This window comes from Stereum hirsutum (assembly GCF_000264905.1).
Source record: "Stereum hirsutum FP-91666 SS1 unplaced genomic scaffold STEHIscaffold_23, whole genome shotgun sequence".
Taxonomy (NCBI): domain Eukaryota; kingdom Fungi; phylum Basidiomycota; class Agaricomycetes; order Russulales; family Stereaceae; genus Stereum; species Stereum hirsutum.
In genome coordinates this window covers 238,874-265,035 of record NW_006763153.1, presented here as the reverse complement: position 1 = coordinate 265,035, position 26,162 = coordinate 238,874, and the positions used below count along the sequence as shown (strand labels likewise).

Below are 26,162 nucleotides of genomic sequence, written 5' to 3'. Positions count from 1 at the left end.
ATGTGTAGGAAGACTCTATGCTTATGCGACTCGGTCCGTCGCCGTCAAAGTCTTCCCGCCAAACACGAGCGCTTCCTCCGTTATCCTATATCCGACCGAGTCGGGGCCGATGATGACGCGGCCGGTGGAGGGGTCTTGACGGATGAGGGAACCGCCGCCGAGGCCGATGCTGCTGGTTCGGGTGAGGAGGGGGAAGTGGGAGGGGAGGGTGAGGTGGGAGGAGACGTGTGAGGCTAAAGGGAAGAATGCGAGATGGACGGAACAACGTAGAAAGACGTAGGAAGAGAGGTGGGATAGAGGGAGTGTTGCGTTAGCGTGCTGGAACTTAAGGAGTGGATGGCTAAACGAACCTCGTTACTTACGTGTGTCATAGAGAAATTCAGACGGACACCACAGAGTTTGTGGTGTGCTGTTGCTTGACGGGGAAAACCGCTCGGTCTGTTGATGAGGATGAACGCATACAAATACGGATATGATTAAAAGGTCAGTTCGCTTGCATTTTCGGATGGAGGGTGGGATGGAGGGGAAGGGAAGGGGAAAACGTACAGTAACATCCCGACTTCGGTCTATCGTCCCAATTGCACACGAAAGGCTGTGCATCAGTCGCTATACGACGAGAGAAAGATGAAAAGGAAAGAACTGACAGTAGTCCCCCCGATATCGACGACCAACGCCGCCTCGCCCTTCACGCCCGGTTTATTCCCTGACTCCAACGAAGCCAGGACCCGGCGGCTCTCATCGAGTTTGTAGGCCCCGACGAACTATTCCCCACAACGAACAAAAAACCAAACGACCATTAGCCCATCCTCACAACCACACACACAAAGAAACTCACAAAGTTCGAATCGGGACCCTCCGCGCCTCTTCACAGCTCAACAACGTCCCATCATTGCTCGTCACAAACACCGGCCGTTCCCCCAACCCCAACTCATCCGCCGCTTTCTCAAAGCTCATGTCGGCCCAGTCATTGTCAACATTCTGTGATCCAGTCAAGTTGACTCGAGATTCCTCTAAGGTAAAGCAGAGGCCGATGAACCCAAATGTCAAGGCAGCGAACGGTATGGGCCCTCATTTCGTCCGACGGCAAGTTATCCGTCTAGTGCGAGACTGATCCGTGATTACGGTCATCAATGTTAAACGCGATGCTCGTAGCACATAGAAAGGTTCATTGCTATATAATAGAGTATAGCACTTTTATTTGGAGGCTCCGTCATGTTGTGCTGGTTTCTAAACTGCTGCCGTTAATTAGCAACAACCCAGTTCAGAACATCAACGTCCGCATTTAAATCGCTGCAGTCACGTCTGAGGGTAGCGGTCAGACTCTCTGCGACGCTACACACTGGTGCCACATAATAAGTCCGCTGTTTGTCCTTGTTTATTTCCGGGACGATTCTGAGGAATTACGGGGGTAGGATGTACCTTCAAGCAAGGTAATTCCATCCAATCAGCCCCAATACACTCGCATACCGACAAGAAAGAGAGCAAGAAGAATAGACTTACGGTAGTCCCGATACTCCACGCCTCGATAACCTTCTTCGCGTCCTCCGGCACCTTTTGCAATACAAACTGGATGGCATTCCTAATCCCCGTCGTCACATCGGGAGTGGCAGGGCTCTTGGCGGAGGCGAGGACTGTTTTATGTTGGACGTCGTGGGAGTGGGAGTCGAGGGTGTGGGTGAGGTTGAGGACGGTGTCGCTGGAGGGACGGAAGATGCGGATGAGATAGGGGCGGGAGAGTGGGGATGGGAGGGAGAAGAAGGGTGAAGCACGTACGTGACCGATCCACCGACGTCGACGCCTAGTCTGAGCACTGGAGACATCTTCTTCGAGGTGAGTTCGAGATGATTGAACGAGCGTAGATGTTCGAGAGCAAGTCGAGCGAGAGATCACGGGCGTGCCCAGAGTCGCGGAAATAGATGAAGTGCAAAGATCGACATAGAAAGGTTTCTTCACCGATTTCCCATCCTGGCACATCTTACCCATATCACTCCAACTCACACGTATACGTCTGCAGTGGGATAAAGTCGATGAATTTCAAATGCCGTCGCTCTGACTTCGTTCCCTCCTCAGTCGCCATCTACACAATCTCTCTTTTGCGTCAACAATGCCAAAATTACTCCAGGGACTTTTTGGGCATGAAAATGAGTATCCTATCGCAGTCGTCCAGTACGAGCGCGCTGATTATTCTGTGGGCAACGAAGAGCATCTCCACTGGGCCCTCATTGTGATCACGAACGAGGGTGACCTCACGGGCCCGTGCTGGCAAGTCGTCGACCGTCACTACAGCGATGGCCGAGGCGTCGTGTGGGAGCTGTTCGATGGAAATGAGGTGAGGCTCAAGATGACGAAGAAATGTCTTGGAGGAGTGAAGATTGGCACCGTTAAGGATAAAGATCTCGAATTTTTCGCGACGGTCAGTGCACAGTCAGGAGCTGTGAGCATATACTTATGGAATACGCGCCCCGTAGATCCTCAGATCCCAAGCGCCGGTACCCAAGTTCGAAGGCTGGAACTGTAGGGACTGGGTAATTGAGGCCATCGGGCATCTCGCACTCGCACAGAAGGGGTGGATTGCCACAGGTGGCGTTCCAGATCAGGCTGCGCTGCTTCCCGCTCTCAAGAGGGCCAGTGCCCAAACAAGGTCGCCAACCGCTGAGGATGAGCCTGCTGTAGTCGATTTTGCTGCTTTGTGATGTTGGTGCGCACGTCTACCAAGCTGAGCTGTGACCAAGGCTAACGTGTTTTCAGAATCGCTGTGTATAGCACGAACGTCACAAATTTGATGAAGAGGTCGAGGAGGGGAAGGCTCTAGTGGTGTTTGTGCTTTGGTCCGGCTCCTAGGAAGTCAGCAGGTAGCATTCTCTTTGTACTATGCATATTTCATGCCCCTTCTGGTGAAGTGCACATCTGTCATGATATCTGTAGGAGTCGTCTGAACAGAATGCACTCTCTAAGGCGAGGTAAGAGGTTATAATTGGCATAAAAAGACGGCTGAGTCAGGACCGGAAAATAACGAGAGACAGGCACACAAAAACCATATCATGCATCGTTGAACAAGAGGGTATAACAAAGAGTTTCGATCTGGCAGCGTGAACTGAGCGGAACACATCTAGGGAACAACGCAGTCAGAGCGAGTGAAGACGACAAACACAAAATTGGGGGTCACGCACGAAAAATGACACCAGACACTCCTTCAGAATGCGCCCACCATGTGATCAGTCAGCTCTCGATCTAGCATCCACTCCCTCTCCAAGTCGCCTGCCACAATATGGCGTACAGCGCGAAGCCATTCGGGATCTTTCAGTGTGCACCAGAGCGCCTTGACAATCTCCCAGTGCTCCGGGTACCACCCCGCCTCCTCCCAGTCGATGATGGCGGTGACGGTATCTCCTTGAACAAAAATGTTGCGAGGGGCGAGGTCGCCGTGGGTGAAGCAAATATGATGGTCATCACGCATACGCGCACGTATCGCGGGCAGAGTCGTCTCGTCCATATACGGCTCTGCAACGGTGATGAGATAATCGTTGAAAGCGCGCTCGTTCGGGAAAGGGCCGATAGGTGCTACCGATGTGATGCGACTGTCGAAAAGTGGGGCGTTGTTGAGAGCGCATACGGCGCCGACACCGTGCCCGCGGGATAGAGCGGGTGACAAGGTTCGCAGCTGGGTGACGAAAGAACGCAGCTGCTCGACGACATTGGCACGTTGTCTGGTATCGAGATCGTGCCACGCGAACTCGAGGGATATGCCATCGACCCTCCGCATGAGCATGTAGGTCTTTCCGAAGGCACTGTCGGATGCGATGACGTGCGGGATGGGAATGGTCGTATTTGAGCGGACGAAACGAACGGTGGCGGACTCAGATGCAACGTTGTCCATGCCGATCTTCAATACGAGGCTGAAGGGGAGCCTTTTGATTCTCCCTTTGTTTCTGCGATGCCACGAGCGATCGTACCAGCTTCGGATAGCGACGTATATTTCGATTATTAGGGCGATAAGCATCTGGATACGATGAGATGTTAATAGGTGCCTCCTATGGGTTTTCCGGTCAGGTCTTCGGCGATGTTGGCGTCGTGCTCACGGACGAACGCGCTCAAGCAGAAGTGTTGAATGCCACGCTCAAGGACCGTTTTTCGACCGTGACGGCCCGGGTAGGGCGAAAGGGATATCAAGGAAGTGTTTGACTTTATTAGGGGAGTTATCACTGTGCACGCCGTTCGGATTGAAAGTCACCCTGAGAAACACCAGTAAATGTAATTTTATTCACTCACCCGCCGGTACAAAGTTCACTTGTGTACGGTGACTTTCAACCATCTCACGGTATAAAGGAGGGGGACTGAAGATCACCCCTTATATTGCCGAATTCACTCACATCGACCGGAACGGGAATTCACCCTTTTCACGAGAGAAATATCACTCGTTTTGTTCTACGGTGCTCGATGGCTGTAATCCAAAATATGTTGCCCATCAATTGACTTTTATATTGGTGGACTGCGACTACAAGTATATACATGGAACTACATACAGTCTGTACCTACCCCAAACGTCGATGACTATGAAGGAACAAGAAACAAGTAGTAGCTTACCAAGTAGTGAGACACGCTCACAAAAATTCACGATACCGTATACTCACCATTGGTCACAGACTCGCGGCGCTCCCACTTAGTCGAACACAGTACTTGAATGATTACAAGGGAAAGGTATGAACCGGCAGACTGCCCTTCACTCCTTCACAACCCGTGTAGCGAGCACCCAATGCCGGTACAAAAGGATACTGCGCCTGGCTGTATACCAGCTAGCAACCAAATGGCCCTACGCTCTAGCTAGCATGACGGAAGACCGCCTCTTCAAAACATGGATGCAAAGAATGAAGACTTACCGGGGTAGTACAACATAACGAGTCATGGACATCTTGATCCCCTTCAAAATAGGCCGTCTCGAGTAGAGCAAAACCTATGACACATTATGTCGCAAACGTCAGACAGGCAATGAGAGTGCTCGATGATGAGCGAGGTAATGGGACATACGAGAAGGCCGACGTCGAGGTCAGATATAAAGAGCAACAGCCCACAAAGAGAAGTCTGCATACACGACTGGAATAGGTTGATCAGTTGGATAGAAAGCGTTAAAGATACAAGGAGCACACCAAGGACGTCGACGACGGCGAGATATCCAGGCGCTGGCGTTGTAGAACGTCCGACGACGACGTGGTTTGACTGGAAGGAGCGGCGAAGGGTGCCCGGCTCTGCTGGGATGCAATGCAAGCGATGATGTCATCCGGTGAGTTACTCTTTAGGGTAGGCTAAGACCGCCTTACAGAACGGGCGCTTCTGCATAATTTGGCCTTCACCCGCATTCACTCCATTGCGGGCTTCACCCTGAACGACTCGTTTGGCGAGTGAAAAGTGGATGTCAACCTCCCTTGAGGTGACATTCAACCCTTTTCACGTGCACAGTGGTTCAGAGTGCAAGCTCAAGAAAAAGCAAGTCGGAACAGGGGAAAGTCAAAATCGAAGGTAAGTCTGTCCAGCCGAGAGCAAACATGACCCTCAAGAAGATATGCTATCGCAATATTATTTCTAGCGTGCTAAGTAGTGCAAAAAGCGAGAGAGCAGATTCAGAGTACGTGTGGCGAGAGGCGGTATGCAGCGGATTTGGGCAGTATCAGTATGCATAGGAAGATCTCGCGCTCAGCTTAGGACACTGCCTAGGTTTGAACCTCTAACTGTTTCCTGGATTTTTCTAGGTTTCGTGGAGCAGCCACCAACGAACATGCACGATGAATAGACAGACAGATAACAGTGGGCTAATATATGTACAGTGAACTATACGAAAGCGACATGACAACAAACAATGACTAGGATAAGTAAGAAAGCTTTTATGGAGGGAAATCAAGCAAACGGCAACCGGAGAGCAAGAAGGTCGAAGTAAATAGTATATATGTGTGAAAAGAAGGATATTACAACTTGAACGCGAGGGATGATGATATAGGGGAGCCGGCATTAGAACAATGTGGGCGGAGGGGTGTATCATTCAAGGTCGTAAAACAAGTAGATAACATGGAACAGAACAATGATGAAAGTCCCAGGCGAGAAAGCAAGAAAGAACAAAGACGACAGCGAACACTGTCCATATGCTCAAGCAGAGTACGAAGTGGAAAGCATCACCGAAGAGGACGAAGATGGTAGCGGAACCTCGGGCACAAGACGCCGCGTCAGAACTTGATCTTCCCACTCCTTTTCCTTCTCAGGACGAGGGTGTCGACTACGCTGCCCACGCCGAGATTTCAGCGGGTACTTGCACTCGATATTGCGGCGAGCGCATTGGCTGGATAACGCGTGGAGGAGGAAGTCAGTGCGAAGCTCAGAGGGGAAAATAATGAGGCAGATGATGATGGGAAAAGCGGGTGGTGAGGCCTTTCGAAAGAAGATCTATGCGATGCCGGTGACAGATGGCATGGGAGGTCAGAGCTGACGGAATAGAGAGTGTTCAATGTACCCATCGCACAAACAGGAACAGGACAGCCCCATGATGACGACAAATGAATCGTTCAACTTATTTGAGACGGTATAAAAAACCATGACGAAGGTCTCCACCTCTCCGCTCCCTGCCCATCTGCAAACACCCCATCTACGCGGGCGTGTGTCACTGCACCCATGCAGACGTTCGACGTTTCTTACGGGGATATGGACTGATTCACACAGTAGAGAAAAGGGAGGTGAGCTCAAAATTAGACGACGGCCACTCACTTGCATGTTTTATCAGTGCTCTCCGGCACAGCGGGTCCACAGGCTATTTTCATGCCTCGGCAGAAGAAGCAAGCTAGGAAAGGTTCCTAGATGGGGTCATATTTTAGTAAAATGTGCGAAAATCTGACAGATAGGCCGTTACCTTCTTCGTGGGCGCTGTCCCGCATCCGTGGCCGTCGTCGCATGTGACAGAGCCGGTCAGATCGATAGCGAACGCCGCTGACTGACCGCCTCTGTATGTTGACAGTTGGGTTTCGGGGTTGACAAATCGAGGGGTGTATGTTGAAGGAGACTCGGATATGGTGAGCTCGGACATACGGAATGTCGAGTGTGAGCCTCCCTCGGCATGGAGGGCACCAGGAGCGTGAGGGAGCATGGCTACGTGTGTGTAGATCTGGTCGTCCGGGGTCGCTGTTGTCGATGTCGTGGCTGGCGAGGGCATACTATAGAGACTCTGTAAAAGATGATATTCTACGGGCTCCATTTTCACGGTGGCGTGGATAGTAACATCGTGAGTGGTCTGAGCGGCGGACCTGACTTGGTGCGCGTAAGGTAAGTGATCCATGATCGGCGGTGGTGAGGACCGCTGAACGTCCGTGTTCAGGGGTAATGTCAGCGCGGATGAGGAGGGGGGTTGGTACGACGCAGAAGGAACATGGTAGTGCGGGGGTACGTTATAATACGAGGACGACGGGGATCGACTGTCTTCGGGAGAAGGAACGTGGTTGGTAGGGTAATGTGGCGGTACAGGCTTTTCCTGCTGCATACAGTGCCTGCATTGTTCGCTATCCGGACTATAGGCAGAAGTGGGCGTGGACACCGATTCAGGGATGGCTTCCGACTCCTTAAAATAAGAACCCACAGCACGTCAGAAGAGTCACTTGTAACGTGGTCGAAGCAGGGGAGTGTGAGCAATTACCTCGTGGGTGATGGGCTGGCCATGGTCAACCTGTTGAGCGCGGTCGTGCCCGCTTTCTACCTGGTTGACCACACGGTGACTTGGATGGTCGAGGGTGGAGAAGCTGGAGATGGGAACTGGGCGAGCAGGTGATAGGGAGGGGGGCATGGTGTCGGCAGCAGGATGCTCATATGTGTAGGCATAACCGTACTCGACACTGGAGTTGACTGGCCCCGCTAGGTGGTCGGGCTGCGCCGAGTGGTCGGGCCCGACAAAGTCGGCGGGGACGGAGGCATATTGCATGTAGGTGCCGGTCTCCGGGTCGTACACCTGCATGTTCTCGCTGGAATAATCATCCAAGGGGCCTTGGAGTGGGGCAGCGTAGGACATTGGGTAGTAACTATATGGCTCGACTGGGGACGCGATAGGATACAAGTGAGGTCCGGGGTACGTTGGATTGAGCTCAGTGAGTTCCCGGTGATCACGCAGATACGTGGATGACAACTCAATAGTGGTTGAGCCCAGAAACGCACAGCTGGCAAGCTCCGTCTGTTGTCGGACACGTTGAGCTGCAGACCGTGTACGGCTGAATACTGAGGCATAAATGTACTTGAAATGTACGTACCGTCTGGTACTCGTCGGAATATTCGACTACGGTGACAGATTGAGCAGGGTCGTAAATCTCACAGTCTGGCACGTCGTCGTCGTCGTCGTCGTCGTCGTGGTTGACAGAGGAGGGCCAAAGGGCGTGTGGGTGATGCGGCGGAGAGGAGAGACGCACGTGTGAGCAGCTCGAACAGGCAGCCCATTGGGTGCGAAGTTCCAATTCAGAATTAAGCTTGAGGCGTCGTCTCGAGCCACGCTAGCGAATTTGCATTCTGACAGCACCTGATGCCCACACAACGCTTATCACAACTCGCAGCTTCTTCTGTCTTTTTTTTAAAAAGGTCAACACATTTACTGTATATAGCGCCGGCGGATTCGCCAGGGGCACTTTGTACGGTAGGTAGATAGATACAAGAAGGGCAATTATCAACTGAGTCCATAAAAATGTACCTACTCAGAACAGCTCCTTCTGTCCCACCCGACTTCTCAATTCCTCTGCTATAGCACTAAGCACACCTCACATCTCTACCATCCGGCAAACCATCCCTTCCCCCCTTAACTTGAACAAATTAATATCCTTCAGACTCGAGCAGAATCAGCGTTCCTCTCCACCCTCTCAACAAAATCGCAAATGCACCTCATGCACACCGACAAGATCATCTAACAACTCTGTCGCCCTCCCCACATACGCCATGTCCCCCACCTTCCGCGATATCGGCATCTTCGAGAATTCGTGTAGTGTTAGAGCGGCGATAGTTAGGTGTTCTAGCGCAGCGTCGATAGTGCTACTCGAGGAATATCCAGAGCGCCATGCGCCTGTGAATGTAGAGTAAGCGTATGGACGGATCGGGATGAAGAGGTCGGTTTAGGTGATGCTTGAAGTGGTGTGGAGGAGAAGGCGAAAGAAACACACGATTCACCAAATGTACACGGAGAGGTAACTGTGCGCTCGTCTGAGACTCCTGAGCCTGCGCTTCATAGGAATGGAGCATTGTATAGACGGAATCAGCATGTTCCTTCTCGCTGTACACCTTCTCTCTGAATTCGTACACCATTCGGTGCGACTCGGAGGGTCGTAACGTCGCATTCGACGACTTCACGCTTAGTTTACTGCTCGGAGAATCTTGATCTTGGCATGAAGTCGCATAGAGCCACCAACCGTAAGTGATGACAAAGAACCTAGGGAGTACATCACCGAAGAGCAGAAGCATCGTGGTTCGGACGAAGAACCTAAGACCAGTGTGGCATTGATACAGCCACGGGCGCCAGTGAGCTCGAGATGAGATCCAGAGATAGGCCGCAATGCTCGCAAGATACGTCCTTCACTCCCGTCGACATTGCGGGGGACGGAGCACAACTCAAGCATCGGCCAGCGTATCTCACAAGCACACTGTAGAAATTTCGCATAAATGATGCAGACGATCGAGGATCCCTAATCGTACCCGGACGTTCCAGTCCTCAAGGTATTGATACATCGGCGGGCAAATCGAGAGCAAGCGCATACTCGCGCAGAGATAACATAGTGGAAGGAGAGCATAGGCGCGCATAAAGATAGGGCCTAGGTAGAACATGACTATGGTGGACAACAAAACGACGCACGAAGACATCTTTTGGCACAACTCCGCCCTCATCTCCCTCGACCAACCGAACCATCGACCAAACGTCCGGTGACAAGAGCAAAAGACGCTTAGAGCTTGCCGACGGAGGCGGCTGTGATGCTCTAGCCAGAGGCCTTGGCACGCTTGCGGAGCATCTCCTTGGACTTGTTGCCACGAAGACCTCCACCCCACTGCCTGCGGGACTCCTCGTACTTGTCGGAGCTACAAAGAAGGAGCGCAGGTCAGCACCACGATCGAAATGGGAGAGGACCATGGAGAACATACAAGTTAGCCTTGACGGCAGAGACGAGGGTGGCGAGCTCGCGCTCATCCTCCGACTTGACCTCTCCTGGATGGTGAGGACAGCGGCGGTCCTCTTGTGGACGACTGTGCCGAGACGAGCCTTGCCCTTGACGATGACGTAGGGAACACCCATCTTGCGACAGAGAGTGGGAAGGAAGATGAGGAGCTCGATGGGGTCAACATCGTAGGCGATGACGACAAGAGCGGCCTTTTTGGCCTCGATGAGGGCAACACAGTGGTTGAGACCGTACTTGGCGAAGAGGGGTTTCTTGTCCTATATGACCAAACACGAATTGGAATGAACAATGACGAAGATGGGATAGGTCAAAAAGGACATACCTTGTGAGCCTCCTTGCCCTCAGCAGCAGCAGCGTCAAGACGCGCCTTCTTCTCCTGCTTGGTCTCGGGGCGGTACTTGTTCAGGAGCTTGAAGAGCTGCGTAGCGGTGTTCTTGTCGAGAGTGTGAGAGAACTGAGCGATGGCGGGGGGAACCTTCAGGCGCTGGGAGAGGATGACCTTCTGGCGCTAGAGGCGGACGTATTCAGGCCACTTCACGAAGCGGGTGAGGTCTACGCAGAGTACTCGCGCCAGCCGTCACTCTCCCCCCGCGTAGCAGAGTTGTCCTGAAGCCGTCTGAGGTGCCACTCGGAAAACTGAGTCCGAAAGTGTGAGCCCAAATAGGAGGGGGGCGTATTGGTATCGAGGTTCGATCCTTATGCGTACAGTTTTGGTGTCAAATGCGACGCGAGGTCTGATCCTGTGCGTACATGACTGGCCTGGATTGGTCCGATCCCTTGAACTGCCCTTGTGCGTACGGAAAGTTGGCAGGACTGCCTAGGTCTGATCACTATGCGTACAATTTTGTTATATGTGTTCAGGCTTGGTCGCCAACCTTCACTCTCCAACACTGTACGCCACTGCACAGACCATTCTGTGTCAAATTGACGGTGTTTTAGGTGTTCGTCTGGGAGAAGGTCCAATCCCTCGTGAGTACGGAAGGCGCCCTTATTTGGACTACCCGATCCACAAAAGTACAGAAATCCTCCCAAACCTTGAGTACAGAACTACCCGAATTTTGGGTTTTGGGATCGGACTTCCGTACCAATACGCCCCCCTCCTGCCCAAATTCCCGCTTAGCTCCTTGTGCAAGCGGGAATTTGGGCTCAGCTAACTAAGATATCAGTGCACCCGTTCAATGGGAATAAAAAATGAAAACCCCAATGGTGGTTTTCTTGGGATCCTAAGCTTGCGATAAGATCTTGGATACGTGTTTCGTGTATGTAGGTGGGGGTGGAGGATTTTTCGGCCTTTTGAGATCACGTGATGAGACATGTCATGTGGTGACTCAAAGACATATCTCCCGGGTCCCCAAAGCACTGCTCTGGAAATGGAGATATGAACTCCAAGGCCGAAAGATCCAGAGCTGCATGCACACAATGATGTCTCCAAACCGGGTTCTGCCGGAACTCGAGACACCACCGCGCGCAAGCGCTAAATGTTTTGCTATCACAAAAGGGAGGTGGGTGCGTGCGAAAATTCGCGCGTTTGGACGATATATGCGTGTACTGCGTTTACCGTTCTCAGAAAACCGAGCGTGAGAGTGACGCGTGTACGTGCCTCGAAATTCAACATCGAAATTCAAGCTCCGCTTGAACTTCTTTCGGGCACGTAGTACGCATTCTCTCCTTGCACTTTCTTAGGCAGCCTTCGCAAGAGCTTCCGTCTTGCAGGCTCGACTGAGCTCCTGCAGCACAATTCTCGGCTTTGTTCAGACCACATGAAACCATAGGGTTTATGCCGCTTCTACCCCCTCACCAAAAACCTTCGAACTCACTCAATCGTCGCTCGCTCCTCTTCATAGTGTGCTCAATCGACTCACCTACATCTACGCCAATCTCCCCATTCTTTGTTCCGAGCAAAATGACCGTGTCGTCACCGAGATTGACGACGACTGCCTTCTTGAGTGCTTCACCACTCTGTCCCCTCCCAAAAGAAATCATCTAACTCGCTCGATTCTCGTTCGTTTCTCGCAGCAGTGGAATCGATTGACTCGTATACGTCTACGTCACTCCCTCTGGCCTTTATTTGGAGCAAAATAACCGTGTCCTCGTCGAGATCGACGACGACTACTGTGGTGAGTACCCCACTCTCTGTCCCCCCTCCGAAAAATGGCTCGCATTTGCTCAGTTCTTGTTTGATTCTAGAGGTAGCAGGCTCAATCGCCTCGTCTCTGTCCATTCCGCTCCCTTCGCCCTTTACTTGGAGCAAAACCACCGCGTCGTCGTCGAGATTGGCGACAATTACCGTGGTGAGTACTCCACCCTTTTTTCACCCCTGAAGAATCACTCGCATTCACTCGGTTCTCGCTCGTCTCCCAAGGTAGCGGGCTCAATAGAATTGTTCTCTTATACGCCATCCCATCCGCTCTTTGTTTTTGGATAAACGACCATATTGTCGTCGAGATTGACAATGACTACTTTGGTGAGTACCTGACTGCTCTGCCCCCCCTCCGAAAGATTGCTTCCACCCGCTCAATTCGTGTTCGTTTCTCGGGATCAATCGACTGGCATACGTCTATGCCATCCCCACCGCCCTTCATTTATAGCAGAAGAACGGTGACGTCGTCGAGTTGGACGACAACTACTGTGGTGAGTACCCCTCTGAGTCTCTCCCCCCTCCGAAAAATCGCTCTCACTTGCTCAACTATTGTTCGTTTCTCGCGGTAGCGGGATCAATCGACTCTTCCACGTATACGCCATCCCCTCCGGTCTCCATTTGGAGCAAAGTGACCGCGTCGTCGAGATTGACGGCGACTATCGTAGTGAGTACTTCACTGTTCTATCTTTCCTCCGAAAAATGGCTTGCATTTCCTCAATTCTCGTTCTTTTCCCTAGGTAGCGGGATAGACTGACTCGTCCACGCCGACGTCATCCCCTCCGGCCTTTATTTGGAGTAAAATGACCGTGTTGTCGTCGAGATTGATGACAACTAACGTGGTGAGTGCCTGACCTCTCTGTCCCCCTCCGAAAAATGTCTCGCATTTGCTCAATTTTCGTTCGATCCTCACCGTAGCGGGCTGAGTCGACTTGTATACATCTACGCAATCCGCCCCTTCCGTCATTTGGATTTAAACGACTGTGTTGCCGTCGCGATTGACGACGACTGCCTTGGTGAGTATTCCTCTGTCTCCCATCGAAAAAAAGGGTTCGCATTCGCTCACTTATTGTTCGATTCTCGACGTAGCGGGCTCAATCAACTCGACCACGTCTACTCCATCTCCTCCGGCCTTGATTTGGAGTAAAATGATCGTGTCCTCCTCGTGTTGGACGACAACTACTGTGGTGGGTACCCCACCCCCCTATCCCCCTCCGAAAAATGGCTCGCATTTGCTCAATTTTTGTTCGATTCTCGACGTTGTGGGCTGAGTCGACTCGTATACGTCTACGCAATCCTCCCCATTCGGCCACACCAAATCGTTTGTTGCTCCCGTTGGCGTCGTCGTCCACCTCTGAAACCCTTGCCTGCTCACTGTTTTTCAAATAATAGTCTTGCTGCTCCCTCTATTCATACTCCCGGATATTCGGGACCGAATGAGCTCGGAAAGATGGCACTATTAGATGCTAACTCTAAGCTTCGTATATTAGCCCTTCGACAGCCTTCGACCCCGGCATGACCAGGCCACGTCCAAACGCGTTACTCTGCACGTGTGGCTCCTTGCTCCCTTTCGCGATATTACAAATCCTTGTCAAAACAGGCCTGACGAGCTATGTACGCGAAGAGTATCAGGAAGCGTAATGGACGGGCAAGATGGATCGGACAATAGAGCATTCACCCGAGTGCGCCCTCCTCTCAAGTTCCTCATCTGCAGTGTTCTGAGCATGCACCCTTCCTCAGTATCGCTCACTGGTGCTGGGAAGCCTTTCTTAGTCACGTTCATTTGTGTTCTTGACGCTCGCCCTTGTACAGCACGCTTGAACACGAAATCGTACGTACCTTCCTCTGATCTCTCGAACCCTCCCCTTGTCTAGAACCTGGCTTATAATCGTCCACGGACAGCTCTACATTTCGCAGTATCATAATCACACCTATTGCTGCCTGGCCTCCTCGCCCACCTGGAAGAACGGACCTCGTCTTCAGTCATGTTCCGCCTCTCGCCGTCTCGTCCCTCGTTGATCCCAACACGCATTTCCACTCCGTTCTGGCGTCGCAGACCTCTCCACCACATTCCACCAAACAATCACGATCACGAATGCCAATCCGAACCCTTCCTCGTCCCATACCAGCAACTTAGAGCGCTCCCAGCCCCGGCCCTACTCCGACCTCGTCATTACGAACCTTCGCTGGCCTTTGCACCTCTAGATCTTGTCCCTCGTCCCTTATCTCCAGAACTGAGCACCGTCGGTTTCTGTCTTAGCCAGTGACTGCGCTCCTCCTGTGCCCCTTTCCTGTACATTCTCGATAACCCTCATTTCTCATCTTCCGGCATCTCATACTCGATTCTTCCCCGTCATCATGGATCGACCGTCTCTTTTTCAACCGAGGAAGCACGAATTCCACATACGCGTCCGATCTGTCACCGAAAACCGACATTGTACTGCTGGAACGCTTGATCCAATCCCTCATTTCTACCATACCCCAATCCATGGCATTCCAGTCCCACATGCTTCGTCTCCATCCCTCGAGTTCTCTCTCCCACGCCTACGCATCCAAATACCCAGGCGGAAAGAAGGACAAGTCACGTTGTGGGCGGAAGACGGACACGGGTATGGATATGGGCAGAGCGTGTGGAGAAAGATGGAGCGATATTAGAGCTAAGGATAGGATGGCGAGGCTGGCCGGCTGGGCGGTGGCTTATTCAGAAACGGGGGTGGATGATAAGAGGAAGGAGATGATGGGGACGAGGATGAGTGGGAAAAGGATCGGAGGAGATAGGAATGAGAACGACGAGAGGTGCAAGGGCCAGGTTGAGCAAGAGGAACAGATACTGAGACAGGCAGAGACGGATGGTCACTATCCTAATCCGCCGGAAGCGAATATGAGGTTAGGGAGGTGAGAGGTCGTGGCGTAGTCGAAGGAGGTTGTCGAGGCTCGTCAGTGTGGCGTAGAATGGTTGGTGCGAGTGGCGAAGAGGGTTGGGTAGGTCTTGAGCGATATAAATGGGGTTTCATGGCGGGGCTCGTGAGTATCTCTGCGTCGTCTATATCTCTTTCTTTCCTGCTTGTCGTTATGAGAAACCATCGACTTGCAGACTTACACTCACATTTGCGCTCCTTTCGTCTTCAGTGGCTTCCGACTCTCCTCACGCTGACGCTCCCGAACCGAAAGGAAATGGCACGTCCAGACTTAATGGGTTTTGTCTTTCGGACCAATCCTTTCCCCCTCGCATGCACGTCTTCCCAATCTCCGAGGCCTAGTGGCACCAGGCCTCTCAACGGGATGTCCGCGATCGACCATCCATCCATCCATTTCTACTCACGTCAAGAATCAGCATATGAACTCCTCCGCCTCAATCACGGTGTCTTATTCCGATGCATGCTCGACCTGTCCGTTTTGCGCTCGCCGAATACCTCGTCTTCACCATGCTCAACGGTATCCGCGACCCTCTATATGACCCTCAACGCCTCTGCTCATCCTCAATATATAATTCTCGGACGGACCAAAAACCACCATGCGGACATCGCTCTGCGCCCTCGACTGCTGCCCTTAATATTGGCTCCATGTTATCGATCATACGCTCCAGCTATGTCCACCCTCCCGCTATTCTACCGCAACTTGATCGGATGTCAAATACCGAATGCCGAAGAGAGAGAAGACACAGTCACGCCGAGAAACTGTATCAGCACTGTTCGACCGATATTCAAGGCATCGTAGACTGCTGCCGACGTGTATGTCTCTTGTTGATTCCCTCGTTCTCTCACTCCCCCTCACCCGCTATTGTCCCATTGTTCTTGGCATTATACTCTAGTTAGACGGTGGCGACTTCTTTGATAGTCCCTTCGACCCTGGGGGTGATGGTGGTGGATCTGGCGCTGGTGGAGGAGGCGGAGACGTGGGATATGATGACGACAACGACGACAGTGACAATAGGACAGGTGTCCGTCCGTCCAGTCGAGTAGGCGAGGGAGGAAAACTGACTGACGGGATGGTCGGAATCGTTGTAGGAATAACGAAAGGAGGGAAGATGGTGCCTATCAAGATAGAAAAGGATCTGGATATCGATTTGAGTGGTCACCTTGCTCTCATTCGGATTCGGCAGGTTCTGTTTTCAAATACTCACCGCCCTTTTATCTTTCTTGCACTCCCAATGCGACGCCGCACCACGGCACGCCATATTATCATCATCGGCTGGACCACAGTTGGTTACAATCCCTCCACCCCCATTTCCAGCAGCACCAGCGCCACCAGCAGCTCTCCAACTTCTCCATACCCTCCTTCGCTTCCATCCCCACACGCATGTCTAACCTGTCCGGGATGTGAACCTCTTTAACTTCTCCGAATCCTTCGGCATGTGCATCTTCGCTATGTCAGTTAGGCTTTTCGAGCACATCACCTACTCACCGTGCTTGCCGAACGTTTGGTGATACTGGTTGATCTCCTTGAAAATGTTGGACGTGAGTGGATATGGGGTATGCGAAATCGTCAAGCGGGACGCACCCATTCAAACAGATGGGTGAGCTCTGTCTCTCCGTCACAGGTAACAGACATCGCGGGAATCTCCAACAGTTTCCAAAAGGCTCGACTCTGCGAGCGGAGAACGAGCATGGCGTGGAGATGATCGTCATCGTCGGGATGAACGCGGAGATGGCCTTGAATTTCCCGGGAGACCATGATGAGGATCTCTGGCGGCAGACGCGCGATGCGCGACGGTGAAGGCATGCCTTTGACGGACAGAAAAGTGCGAGTGAAGGACGGAGGGAACACGTAGGATGCCAGGTAGGGGATGGGGTATAGTCGACGAGATCATGCATGTCGCCACACACACGGGATCGGGTGGCGGCCACGTGGGCGCGCTCCGTTTTGGGAACCGGGATGCAGGCCGGCGCTCCAAGACGTCTCTCTCTTACCCGCATATCTACTTGGACCCGACATCACTACGCAAGATGAGCATGAGGCGTCGTCGTTCACCACCAACGCCCCCACCCAACGCCGAGCCTTCAGAAGACGGAGGCGTGAAGGTCGAGGTGAGTCGGTCGTGGGTGTCGTGGTGGTTGTCACCCGTGTCAAGCGGTGACAGCTCGGATTGGAGTCCACCGACTGACTGTCTGTTCCTTGCCGTTGGTCAGGTAAAGTCGGAGGAGACGGCGGTTCGGATCAAGATGGAGGATAACCTCAGCAGGACCCGAGAAATGATGAGGGACGTCCGCGTTCAACTGGGGATGCAATATGGCGATCTCGACGAGGTCGAAGTGAAGCCTTTGCGTGAGCTCGACAGGCTCCAAGGGATCCTCCGCGACATGCGTGCTGATCGGTATCAACGGGGGGTGCAAGGAGGAGGAGTAGGAGGAGGAGACGGGAACGGAGAAGGAGGAGGAGATGGGAACGGGGCCACGGTGAGTACCTCTTGTTCGTTGGACATCGGTTTGTGGCCTTGACCATCCTACTTCCTTGCTATGGGGACTCAGACAGACAGCGGTGAGTGCGTTTCATTCACTGTGGAGGGTGCATGCCTTGACAAGGATGGCCGTTTGGTGCAGGAGGTGTTGGTGCAGAGGGGGGGCCGCATGGTGAGGTGAGTGACGGTGCCGTTCTTGGTGGAGAAGGAGGGGCTGACCTTCCTTTTTTTCAGTAGGGGATGCCAAACGAGGGTGAGTGCGCTGTGTTTGCCTCCGTATCCGTTTGGAGCTTGACGATACGGAAGCTCTGGGTGGGTCCTCGACAGCGGAGGATGGAGAAACTGGCGAAGGTCGTAGGGCTTCCGATCGCGACCGAGTGAGTATAGGCCCTGGCGGTGCGGAATGCTGTGAAGTGCTGACTCTGTTTCGGCTGTAGTCCCCTCGAGTGCGACCTGGGACGGAGGCGAGAGGTGAGTTCAAGATCCCATTGGGCCACTGTAGCCTGGGATGCTGACCATGTCTCGTCGGCGTGTTTTTGTGTTAGGTACGACGTCGGCACACCAAGTGGCCGGTGAACCGCAGACGGAACGCGGGGATGGTCGCGGACCCGGAGACTCTGGAGAAGGCGAGGACGTTCGTGGTGAGGATGGGGTGGGTGATGGAGGAAATGGAGGCGACGGAGGCAGAGCGCGCGCTAGACCCAAAAAGAGGAAGGTCGGTCGAACGCGTGGAGGTGGTAGGAAGAGCAGGCAGGAGAGGGTGGACGAGAGGGGGTGGCTTCCGCCGTCCCGCGCGGATAGAGAGGTGGACGAGGAGGCGGTGAGGCGGCGCAGGGCGTCATTGAGGAAAAGGATTGAGTGAACCGCCCCCCGTTGCTCCGTTGTCCGCAAGACGTCGGACGCTCGCGTTTTGCCCGCTATGCCGGTTTTATCCTGCCATGTCGTCTTGTTTTTGACTGCATTGTTCTTGTTTGTCGTTGTGGTTTTGTTTTCTTGGATGCCGTGTGCCCCTTTTCGTGATGGCTGGTCGTGGAGTCCTGCAGCCCTCTCTTGACTGTGCTCAGCTTTCAGACGTGATGAATGACATTGCAATAAAATTTGTTTGCCTGTGCTAGTTACTACTGGGGGCGACGCGCGTCAGGTCCCTTGTCCACTGTGGAAGGGAATTGGAGACATGGTTGTGTTGGACCGTGTCGAGTTAATCTTATAGCTTGTAGAATCAGTGTATATTGGCTCAGGATGCGACAGGATGCAACAGCAACCGTTGTCTTCTACGCCTCTTTTACGTACTGATGCGGCGATTGGCCATGGTGTTTTACTTGGACCTGCTTGGATAAACTGCCGCCCACTTTGCATTCGCGGCGACCACCGTATCAGTACGGTACTCATCCTGGGATGAAATCACCAACTCCCCTCGACTTTCATAACGTCCTTCTGGGCAACGTAGAACCATTTGAGAGCCAAGCGCTCGAACACAACTCGTATCGCCCATCTGTGCACACTCCCCCGATCTCGCTTCCGTCATTGCATCAACTCAGCTTGCCTCCTTCTCTGTACTCGAGACAGTACGATGACAACTCTTGGGGCTATTCTCGTGAATTACCGCCCCCAGTCCCCTCCAGTACACATTACCCCACCAGGCAAGAGGACCCAGTATCAGAATCTCTCGACAGACAGGAGCCCAACTCGTCCGAGAGTGATGTGCTAGTGGACGAGGGAGCGGCGCAGAAGAAAAAGCGACGTCGCCAGGCTTTATCTTGCACCGGTGAGTCTTATCGTCAATTTTGTGCTGGCAGTTGTAACACATACTCTTCCCTCTTATCATCTCTTCTTGCTCACGTTTGGATCCATTGGCATCGGTTTTGTACTTAGAATGCAAGCGACGCAAAATCAAATGTGACAGGTATGTTCCACTCTGGTGCCCTCTTTATGCCTACCTGCAGCTGAGCATCCTAGATGTCACCCATGCGGGCCCTGTACTCACCGCAACGAGACGGAAAAGTGCCAATGGCACATCCTGGAGCCTGTGTATGTTCAGCTAGTCACGATTCTTCGGTTCCTTGTCAAGCTTCTGATTGCAAACCCATTCATAGCGAAAAATGGGTCAGCAGAGAAGAATATGTTGATCTTAAACGACGGCTCGCCGACTTGGAAAGAAAGAATGAGGAGCTTTATGGCCTCTTGTCGACCCTTACTTCCTCGCAGCATACTGACTACCATCCAATTTCACACCACCCCCTGGATGAACGTCGTGTACTCAGGCCTTTGCGACAAGGGCTGTCTGACCTGGCAAGCTCAGGCCATCTTCCTCCTGAATTCGCGGCCCCTACAGGTCGAAATTGAATGTTTCGGTTCGCTTTTATACCCATGTAAACCGTGCAGAAGAGTACTGACTACATTATTTTACAGGGACGGACTTTTCTCCATGACCATTTGCGATAGATCTATACTTGAGTGATTAGCATACCATCTAACAAGATGATATGATATAATCCTATACAAGTTGAAGTCTGTACATTTATGATGTGTCGAAGTTTGGGTCGACGCTCTCAAGACGCTCTACAAAGACAGATGCAACGTAAGTAGCTATGGGCTACTTCAGGCTGCTTCGCCAAATCTAGGAAAATCCAGGAAGCAGTCAGTGGTCCGAAACCTAGGCAGTGTCCCAAGCTGAGCGCCAGATCTTCCTACGCATACCGATACTGCCTCAGATCCTGCCTCGTACAGGGTGTCGCTATATATATCTATCTACTCGAATGCTGACTCAAACCCTAACCCTAACGCGCTCCTGCGCCTTCGCCACCTTCGCCACACCTCAGCCTGCTCCCCGAATCCCTACTCCAACGATACATGCAGGCCCAGGACCTCCGATGAAGGTTGCCATCGGGCAGACTCGATACGCACAGGCATCCCCTGCAGTGAGACCTATGCAGGCGTCGGCTGACCCTAAAAACGCGCATCAGAAGTGAGATACCAGCCAGTATTGTTTTGTGAGCACGAGATGATAAGAAACGTACATGGGTTGTCACCGACTGTGACAGCGTTGCTCCCCGACGCAAGCAAGACGACTGAGACGAAGAGTGAAACGAGGATGGAGCATTGCATTATCGCGGGTGTATCCCTGTAGAGCTAAGAAGACGAAGGTTTTGAGATGGGTGAGCCAGACAAGGGCATTTTATACCGCCCGACGAGCCGGAGCTAGGTCTGGGCAAGTCCTACAAAAAGCTGAAACACAGTGTCAGGCTTTACTGTCAACTTACTGTAAGCACAAAATGAAGATGCTCAACAATGGAGCTGGCCAAACATAAATTTCGCGCCCATCGCATTGCCTCAAGTCCATTAAAGCAAGAAAGGGTTATCCTAAACTCAAAGGGATTGAATACCGCCAGTCGAGAAGGTCACGCTTTACCATCCTATTTGTGAGCATATTAGAGAATTTTCTTTGCTGGCATCAAATCTCCATTCTCTGTCAAGTTCGGGCGTGTATACTTCGGCAGTAAGTGCGACTACGCCCGACAGCGCGAGCATTCCAGCGGGCGCGTGATGGAAAAACTAGAAGTCGGCGTGATGGTCAACTTAGGTTGCTCACTTTCAAGCCATGCGACAAACAGAAAGAAGTCACGTGCGGAGTTTCTGAAGGTTTTCTGCCTTGCCATTTGAGCGACGAGCCACGACGTTAGGCTTGACCAATTCGGAGGGCCAGCGAGAACGATTATCTTCAAAGCAATAAGATAAGGGCTGTAACAGAGCCTACCACGACGTCACGTCCGGCGAGATGTTGTGGGGGCGCCAGCAGTCTCACCACTCCCGCATCCTCGAAATGACCCCTCTACAGCTCCTCATCCACCCCAACCTTCACATCCTTCTCCTCTAGCTCGTCATCCTCTCGTTCTTCGGCTCGAAGCTCCACTTCCTACCTTTCGTCATTCCCGGCCATATTCTTACCGATTCGACACCTCATGCCAACCTATGTCCCTCTTCCAATCACCTTACTAGCCCAGAGTGGTTGTCTTGCCCTTCGTCTGGTTTCCGTCTCGAGTACGCATGGATCTAGTATCGGATGGAGGGAGGGATGAAGAAGAGGGGGAGGCAGAGAACGGGAGAATCGAGCGGAACAGAAGTAGAGCGGTCTTCTTCTTCGAGCGACATGGGGCGTGTTTGTGTTCGAACGTCGGTGCTAGTTTCGGCTTTTAGTGGGATATCGGGCGCATATATCAAAGTGAGGACCTAGGTCTGCGCATTCAAGATGATAGTATAGACATCGGAACCGGTAAGATCGTTGGAAAAGCAGGCGAAAGTGGGACAGACTGAGATAGAAAACGCAGGTACAGGCGAAGGCAAAGAGGTGATGGTAGCAGCAGAAGCGGTGGCGCTGAAGTCCATGAACAAAATTCGAATACGGAGACATCAGCAAAGGTTACAATGTGGTACTGGGTGCGGAGGAAGTCGTACTCAAAAGCACGCGAGGCTGGGGGTAGGAGAAGACAAACGATTCGTGCTCGTAGAATGCAGAGGTTTGGTGGGTGAAACTGAAGAGAAGAGAACCGTGATAGTACAGCAAGGAGACAGAGGGAGAAATGAGTTGGTCAGAGAAGAGACCGAGCTGTTTTGAGGATGATGACTTTGGGGGGACTAGGGCTCAACACATGAAGTCGGAGTACTATGAACGTAAGGATGGTCATGAGGAAGGATCTCAGGCTGTACGAAGATGGTGCGTACTAATATCTCGCGTTCCTCGAGTTCAAGGGCATTCAAAGCGAGGGAACGTCGCGACGCCTACTGTGTGTCGAGTGTAACAAGGCTGACGATGAGAGTAGTGATTCAGTGAAGAGGAAATGAGGTAGGGCAGAACAGGACGCACCGCAGCTAGTGGCTCATTTATCATCAGATACGTTTCTCACCTCCCGTACGCACCCTGATACTCTCTGAGGCCGTGCATGACTCGCTACGTATGGCAAGGCCACGATCTACGAGCAATTGTGGCTTCGAAGAGAGAGATATGAAACTCTCAAGTGTTCGGGGAGAGTATAGTGGAGATGTAAGTGTTCATCATCAGAGATGAATTCTCCTCGTCAGTGTTTCACACAGGCGAGCAAAGTGGCGCACCAAAGAAGGCATGAACCTCAAAAATTCGAAATCTAAGGCCTTGGTACCATCATCTGTCCCGTCTCCCACAATGGTACCCACTCCTACCGAGCCGTTGCCCGAGTCTCAGCAGGGATCGGAGGTCGGAGGCAATGGCAAGAGCGCGTTGTTCGTGTGGTGGAATGCGAGCGTGGAGCTGAAACACACGAGCCATCTCGGGGCAATAAGAATCGATAAGACTATGCAAGATCATCCGGAGACAGATACAGCTTCCACCAAAGGAGCACAAGAACAGCATGTCTGAATTTGGAGAGTTGCCAGCCTGAGCCTATCGCGCAGGCGTTAGAATCATTCAAGCGGCACCGGAGGATCATATCAGCTGTAGAAAGTTTGGTTCGCATCAACTCCAACGAAATAGTGTGTGTAGAAGTTGATGAGTTCAGCGATCCAGAGAAGTCGTAGTTCTTGTGGTCGAGAGAAAGAACGACGCGTTGTTTATCATTGTTGTGGCACACATCAAATGCCACTTCGGCTGTGTGGCGTACTTCCAGCCACAGCTGATCTTGTTCAGCTCGTTGTCGACGTCTTCTTTGCTCTGGCTGTCCTCTTCGTCGTCAACAATCGCGTCAATGTCTAAGAATGTCTCTGTCGTCTGACTCGGGTTTTGGAACCGTTCATGAAATCGTTGGACAGGTCAACACGTTTCGCTCGTCCAACCCATCGTCATCTCCGCAATCCTCTCACCCAGCCGATATCTCAGCGACTACCCCTCCATCCTACTCTCCAGTCCTTTTATCCTCAGCCAATGCAGGATGCGCTGTATCGTCCCTACCTCTTGTGCGACATTCGCCGAACAGCAACGGTGTTGGGACTGGGACCGACATTTCGAACGTGGCGCGCACATCGACGGGATGCTCACTTCCTCAGTGTCTTCTGACCATCGTTCCATTCCCCACCCTACAGAAAAACTTCAGAGTTATCCAGGCGTATGAACCTTAGCTGGCAGATCCAGCGCTCACATTCAGCCCGGTTATCGCAAAAGCCATCCAGGACCTCTAGAGCGACGCCGTCATCCCAAAAATTGATGGAGCGTTCTTCGGACTTTTATCTGATGGATAACGCGTCGTAGTACGTCCATTACCTCTTTTTACCTTCATTTCGTTGCTCTCTCCCTCTCCCATCAAATCATCTCGACTCTTTATCCTGCGGTATCCGCAACTTTTGTGGCCTCAGACGGATTCGAACTTCGTCGATTTGCGTCACGTACAGTTTCTTCACACAATCAGACCGGATCTCAGCACCGGGGTATATCACAACACCGGAAGACGTTCTACGAGCACGAGAGCAGGCGAATGGTGTCACAGAGACGAAATTCAACATTGGCGAGTTGTCGTACGTCGCGTTCCCTTTCGTCTGTCCTTTTTCTTCTTTGGCCTTCGTCCTCCCTCGCTTTTCTTTTTCCTCCTTCGTCAAAATCGCTTCCATTCGGTGATCCTGGATCTTGCTTCCGCTTTTTCTCCGTCCAGTCATGCGGATGCGTGTCAACCCCTTCTCCTTGTCTGTCATCCCTCTCCGCTACCCTCTTTACTCCTTCCCAACTGGATGCTAACGAGCTTTTCATCTCCAGAATACACATGGTCGACGTCGCCGATCAAAGATCTGAGCGGAAGAAGTGGATACACTCGTTTGAGAGCGTCACGTCCACAATCTTTTGCGCTGCATGCTCGGAGTACGACCAGGTGTTACTGGAGGAGAAGAACCGGGTGTGTCTCTGGTCTATATTCTTCCGTACCTTTTTCTTTCCCTGTTCGTACCGTGGGCGTGAACTTCAAGCGTTGCGGCTCTATTTTTTTTATCGCCATCGTTGGCCTAACCCCTAACTGACGTGATCCTTTATTCTCTTGCGTGGCGACGTTGTTGTCGGTGGTTCTCCATTCCGTGACGGCTCTGCGGTTCCGCGATGCTCGGATGGTGATGACGGCCTGACGTTGATTATGGCATTCGTGGCTGTCGCATGAACAGAACCGTATGATGGAGTCGTTGACTCTCTTCGAGTCCGTCATCAACTACAGATGGTTCCTAGGAAAATCAATTATCCTCTTCCTCAGACCTGTTCTGCCAAAGGTACGCCTTGTTCCCCACAGCTCCACTCTCTGTCCACTTCTCTTTTATATCAACCTCTCTCCTTCACCCCTTCGTGTTGCATTAAATATCTCCTCAAAACTTCAAAGCACCTACTGACTGCGCATATTTCGCGGTTCGTATCACGTCCAGGTCCCACTGGAACGATATTTTCCAGAGTATTCGGGCGGTGCAGACGTGAATAAGGGGGCAAAGTACATTCTGGGGAGGTTTATGTAGGCAAATTGCGCGAGGCCGAGTGTTCATCCACAGTGCGTTTTTCTATACAGATTCTTTCTTCCTGGGGACCTTCGTTCAAAATGTGGGGGCCGGTTTGTTCGAGAAAGGCTGGCGCCACACGCCACATATAGCCTGATTTTGTGCTATCTGTGTTTCTATGCTCGGATATATGCTAACCGTACATCGTTTAGCATAAGACAAGCAACTGATACCACGAACCTCCGTTTATTGGTGGTAGCTGTGAAAGAAACGTACCTACACAGCACGCTCGAGGGATCCGAAATTTCCTGATACTCGCATCTCATCCATGTCGCTCAAACCCATATTCCCCAACCCAGCACTCCAACAACCCCGACTCTCCTTCCTTCACTTGGCATCTGTCAATGACGTATCCCTCGCGCGCGATCCTCCTCATCGAAGATATTACTGCTGATCCGAACGCAGTCCTGGGGATCAGCAAGAAGACAGGCTCGGTATATTGCGGGACATGGGCAAAGGATGGTCAAGGTAAAGTAGTGACGGCGAAATATTGACGGATATTACGCTCCATTGTGAGGTTCGTCTCGTCTGCTAGGTTTTTCTTCTCTGTGACCTCCTTCCTCTATCCTCGCAAATCAAATTTGGTTGGGGTACGCATTTACGATCTTCGCACCTCACGGCTGAGAATCATCAGCTTCATGGATCACTGGCTGATAAGTCCCTTACAGTTCCCCCACACTCCTTCAGGAAGGAATACGGGATGTTTTGCTGAAGATGCTGGGACTAATCTCGAGCTCGTCATTGCGTCGTGCAGGTCGGCTGCTGTGAACGCTCTCGGTGCTTCGGGTTGCAGTGGTGTTAGAGGAGTGAATGGATCGAAGGAGCCAGCGCAATCAGGTTGTAGAGTCGAACTGAAGTGGAAGTGGATGCACTTAGGGGTTGTGAGCGTTAACGAACTGGGTTCGGTGACCCTTAATTCTCTTTCATATGGCTCGTTTCCGAACTCGGACAACTATTGACAGAAGTCTTCGCC

The 26,162-nt window shown here is 52.2% G+C and overlaps 7 protein-coding genes across 7 annotated transcripts; 3 read left to right on the top strand and 4 right to left on the bottom strand.

Annotated features, from left to right (window-relative positions):
- Positions 1 to 21: 21 nt before the first annotated feature.
- Positions 22 to 1,820, bottom strand: STEHIDRAFT_163362 (uncharacterized protein; the record flags this gene model as incomplete). Its single annotated transcript, XM_007311053.1, has 6 exons — positions 22 to 233; positions 547 to 592; positions 645 to 761; positions 853 to 978; positions 1,501 to 1,696; positions 1,774 to 1,820. 6 exons carry the CDS (start codon positions 1,818 to 1,820, stop codon positions 22 to 24), a joined length of 744 nt encoding a protein of 247 aa, XP_007311115.1.
- Positions 1,821 to 2,146: 326 nt separating this feature from the next.
- Positions 2,147 to 2,639, top strand: STEHIDRAFT_26097 (uncharacterized protein; the record flags this gene model as incomplete). Its single annotated transcript, XM_007310966.1, has 2 exons — positions 2,147 to 2,424; positions 2,477 to 2,639. Coding segments are annotated over 2 exons (441 nt in total), but the record flags the coding sequence as incomplete, so codon positions are not given.
- Positions 2,640 to 3,193: 554 nt separating this feature from the next.
- STEHIDRAFT_69010 (kinase-like protein) lies at positions 3,194 to 4,000 on the bottom strand (the record flags this gene model as incomplete). The annotated part of the gene is made up of 1 exon (XM_007310986.1): positions 3,194 to 4,000. One exon carries the CDS (start codon positions 3,998 to 4,000, stop codon positions 3,194 to 3,196), a length of 807 nt encoding a protein of 268 aa, XP_007311048.1.
- Positions 4,001 to 9,971: 5,971 nt separating this feature from the next.
- Positions 9,972 to 12,152, bottom strand: STEHIDRAFT_163359 (L30e-like protein; the record flags this gene model as incomplete). The annotated part of the gene is made up of 6 exons (XM_007311052.1): positions 9,972 to 10,071; positions 10,135 to 10,198; positions 10,249 to 10,426; positions 10,492 to 10,677; positions 11,255 to 11,319; positions 12,032 to 12,152. 6 exons carry the CDS (start codon positions 12,150 to 12,152, stop codon positions 9,972 to 9,974), a joined length of 714 nt encoding a protein of 237 aa, XP_007311114.1.
- A 1,626-nt stretch (positions 12,153 to 13,778) lies between these two features.
- STEHIDRAFT_116279 (uncharacterized protein) lies at positions 13,779 to 14,605 on the bottom strand (the record flags this gene model as incomplete). The annotated part of the gene is made up of 4 exons (XM_007311051.1): positions 13,779 to 13,916; positions 14,146 to 14,208; positions 14,279 to 14,364; positions 14,488 to 14,605. 4 exons carry the CDS (start codon positions 14,603 to 14,605, stop codon positions 13,779 to 13,781), a joined length of 405 nt encoding a protein of 134 aa, XP_007311113.1.
- Positions 14,606 to 14,794: 189 nt separating this feature from the next.
- Positions 14,795 to 18,566, top strand: STEHIDRAFT_116278 (uncharacterized protein; the record flags this gene model as incomplete). The annotated part of the gene is made up of 12 exons (XM_007311050.1): positions 14,795 to 15,201; positions 15,258 to 15,330; positions 16,118 to 16,408; positions 16,685 to 16,763; positions 16,847 to 17,018; positions 17,090 to 17,333; positions 17,436 to 17,702; positions 17,775 to 17,881; positions 17,939 to 17,957; positions 17,995 to 18,081; positions 18,142 to 18,175; positions 18,250 to 18,566. 12 exons carry the CDS (start codon positions 14,795 to 14,797, stop codon positions 18,564 to 18,566), a joined length of 2,097 nt encoding a protein of 698 aa, XP_007311112.1.
- Positions 18,567 to 24,423: 5,857 nt separating this feature from the next.
- Positions 24,424 to 25,441, top strand: STEHIDRAFT_135601 (G-alpha-domain-containing protein; the record flags this gene model as incomplete). The annotated part of the gene is made up of 4 exons (XM_007311049.1): positions 24,424 to 24,552; positions 24,812 to 24,913; positions 25,064 to 25,146; positions 25,342 to 25,441. The coding sequence occupies 4 exons, from the start codon at positions 24,424 to 24,426 to the stop codon at positions 25,439 to 25,441; spliced, it is 414 nt and encodes a 137-aa protein (XP_007311111.1).
- Positions 25,442 to 26,162: the final 721 nt, after the last annotated feature.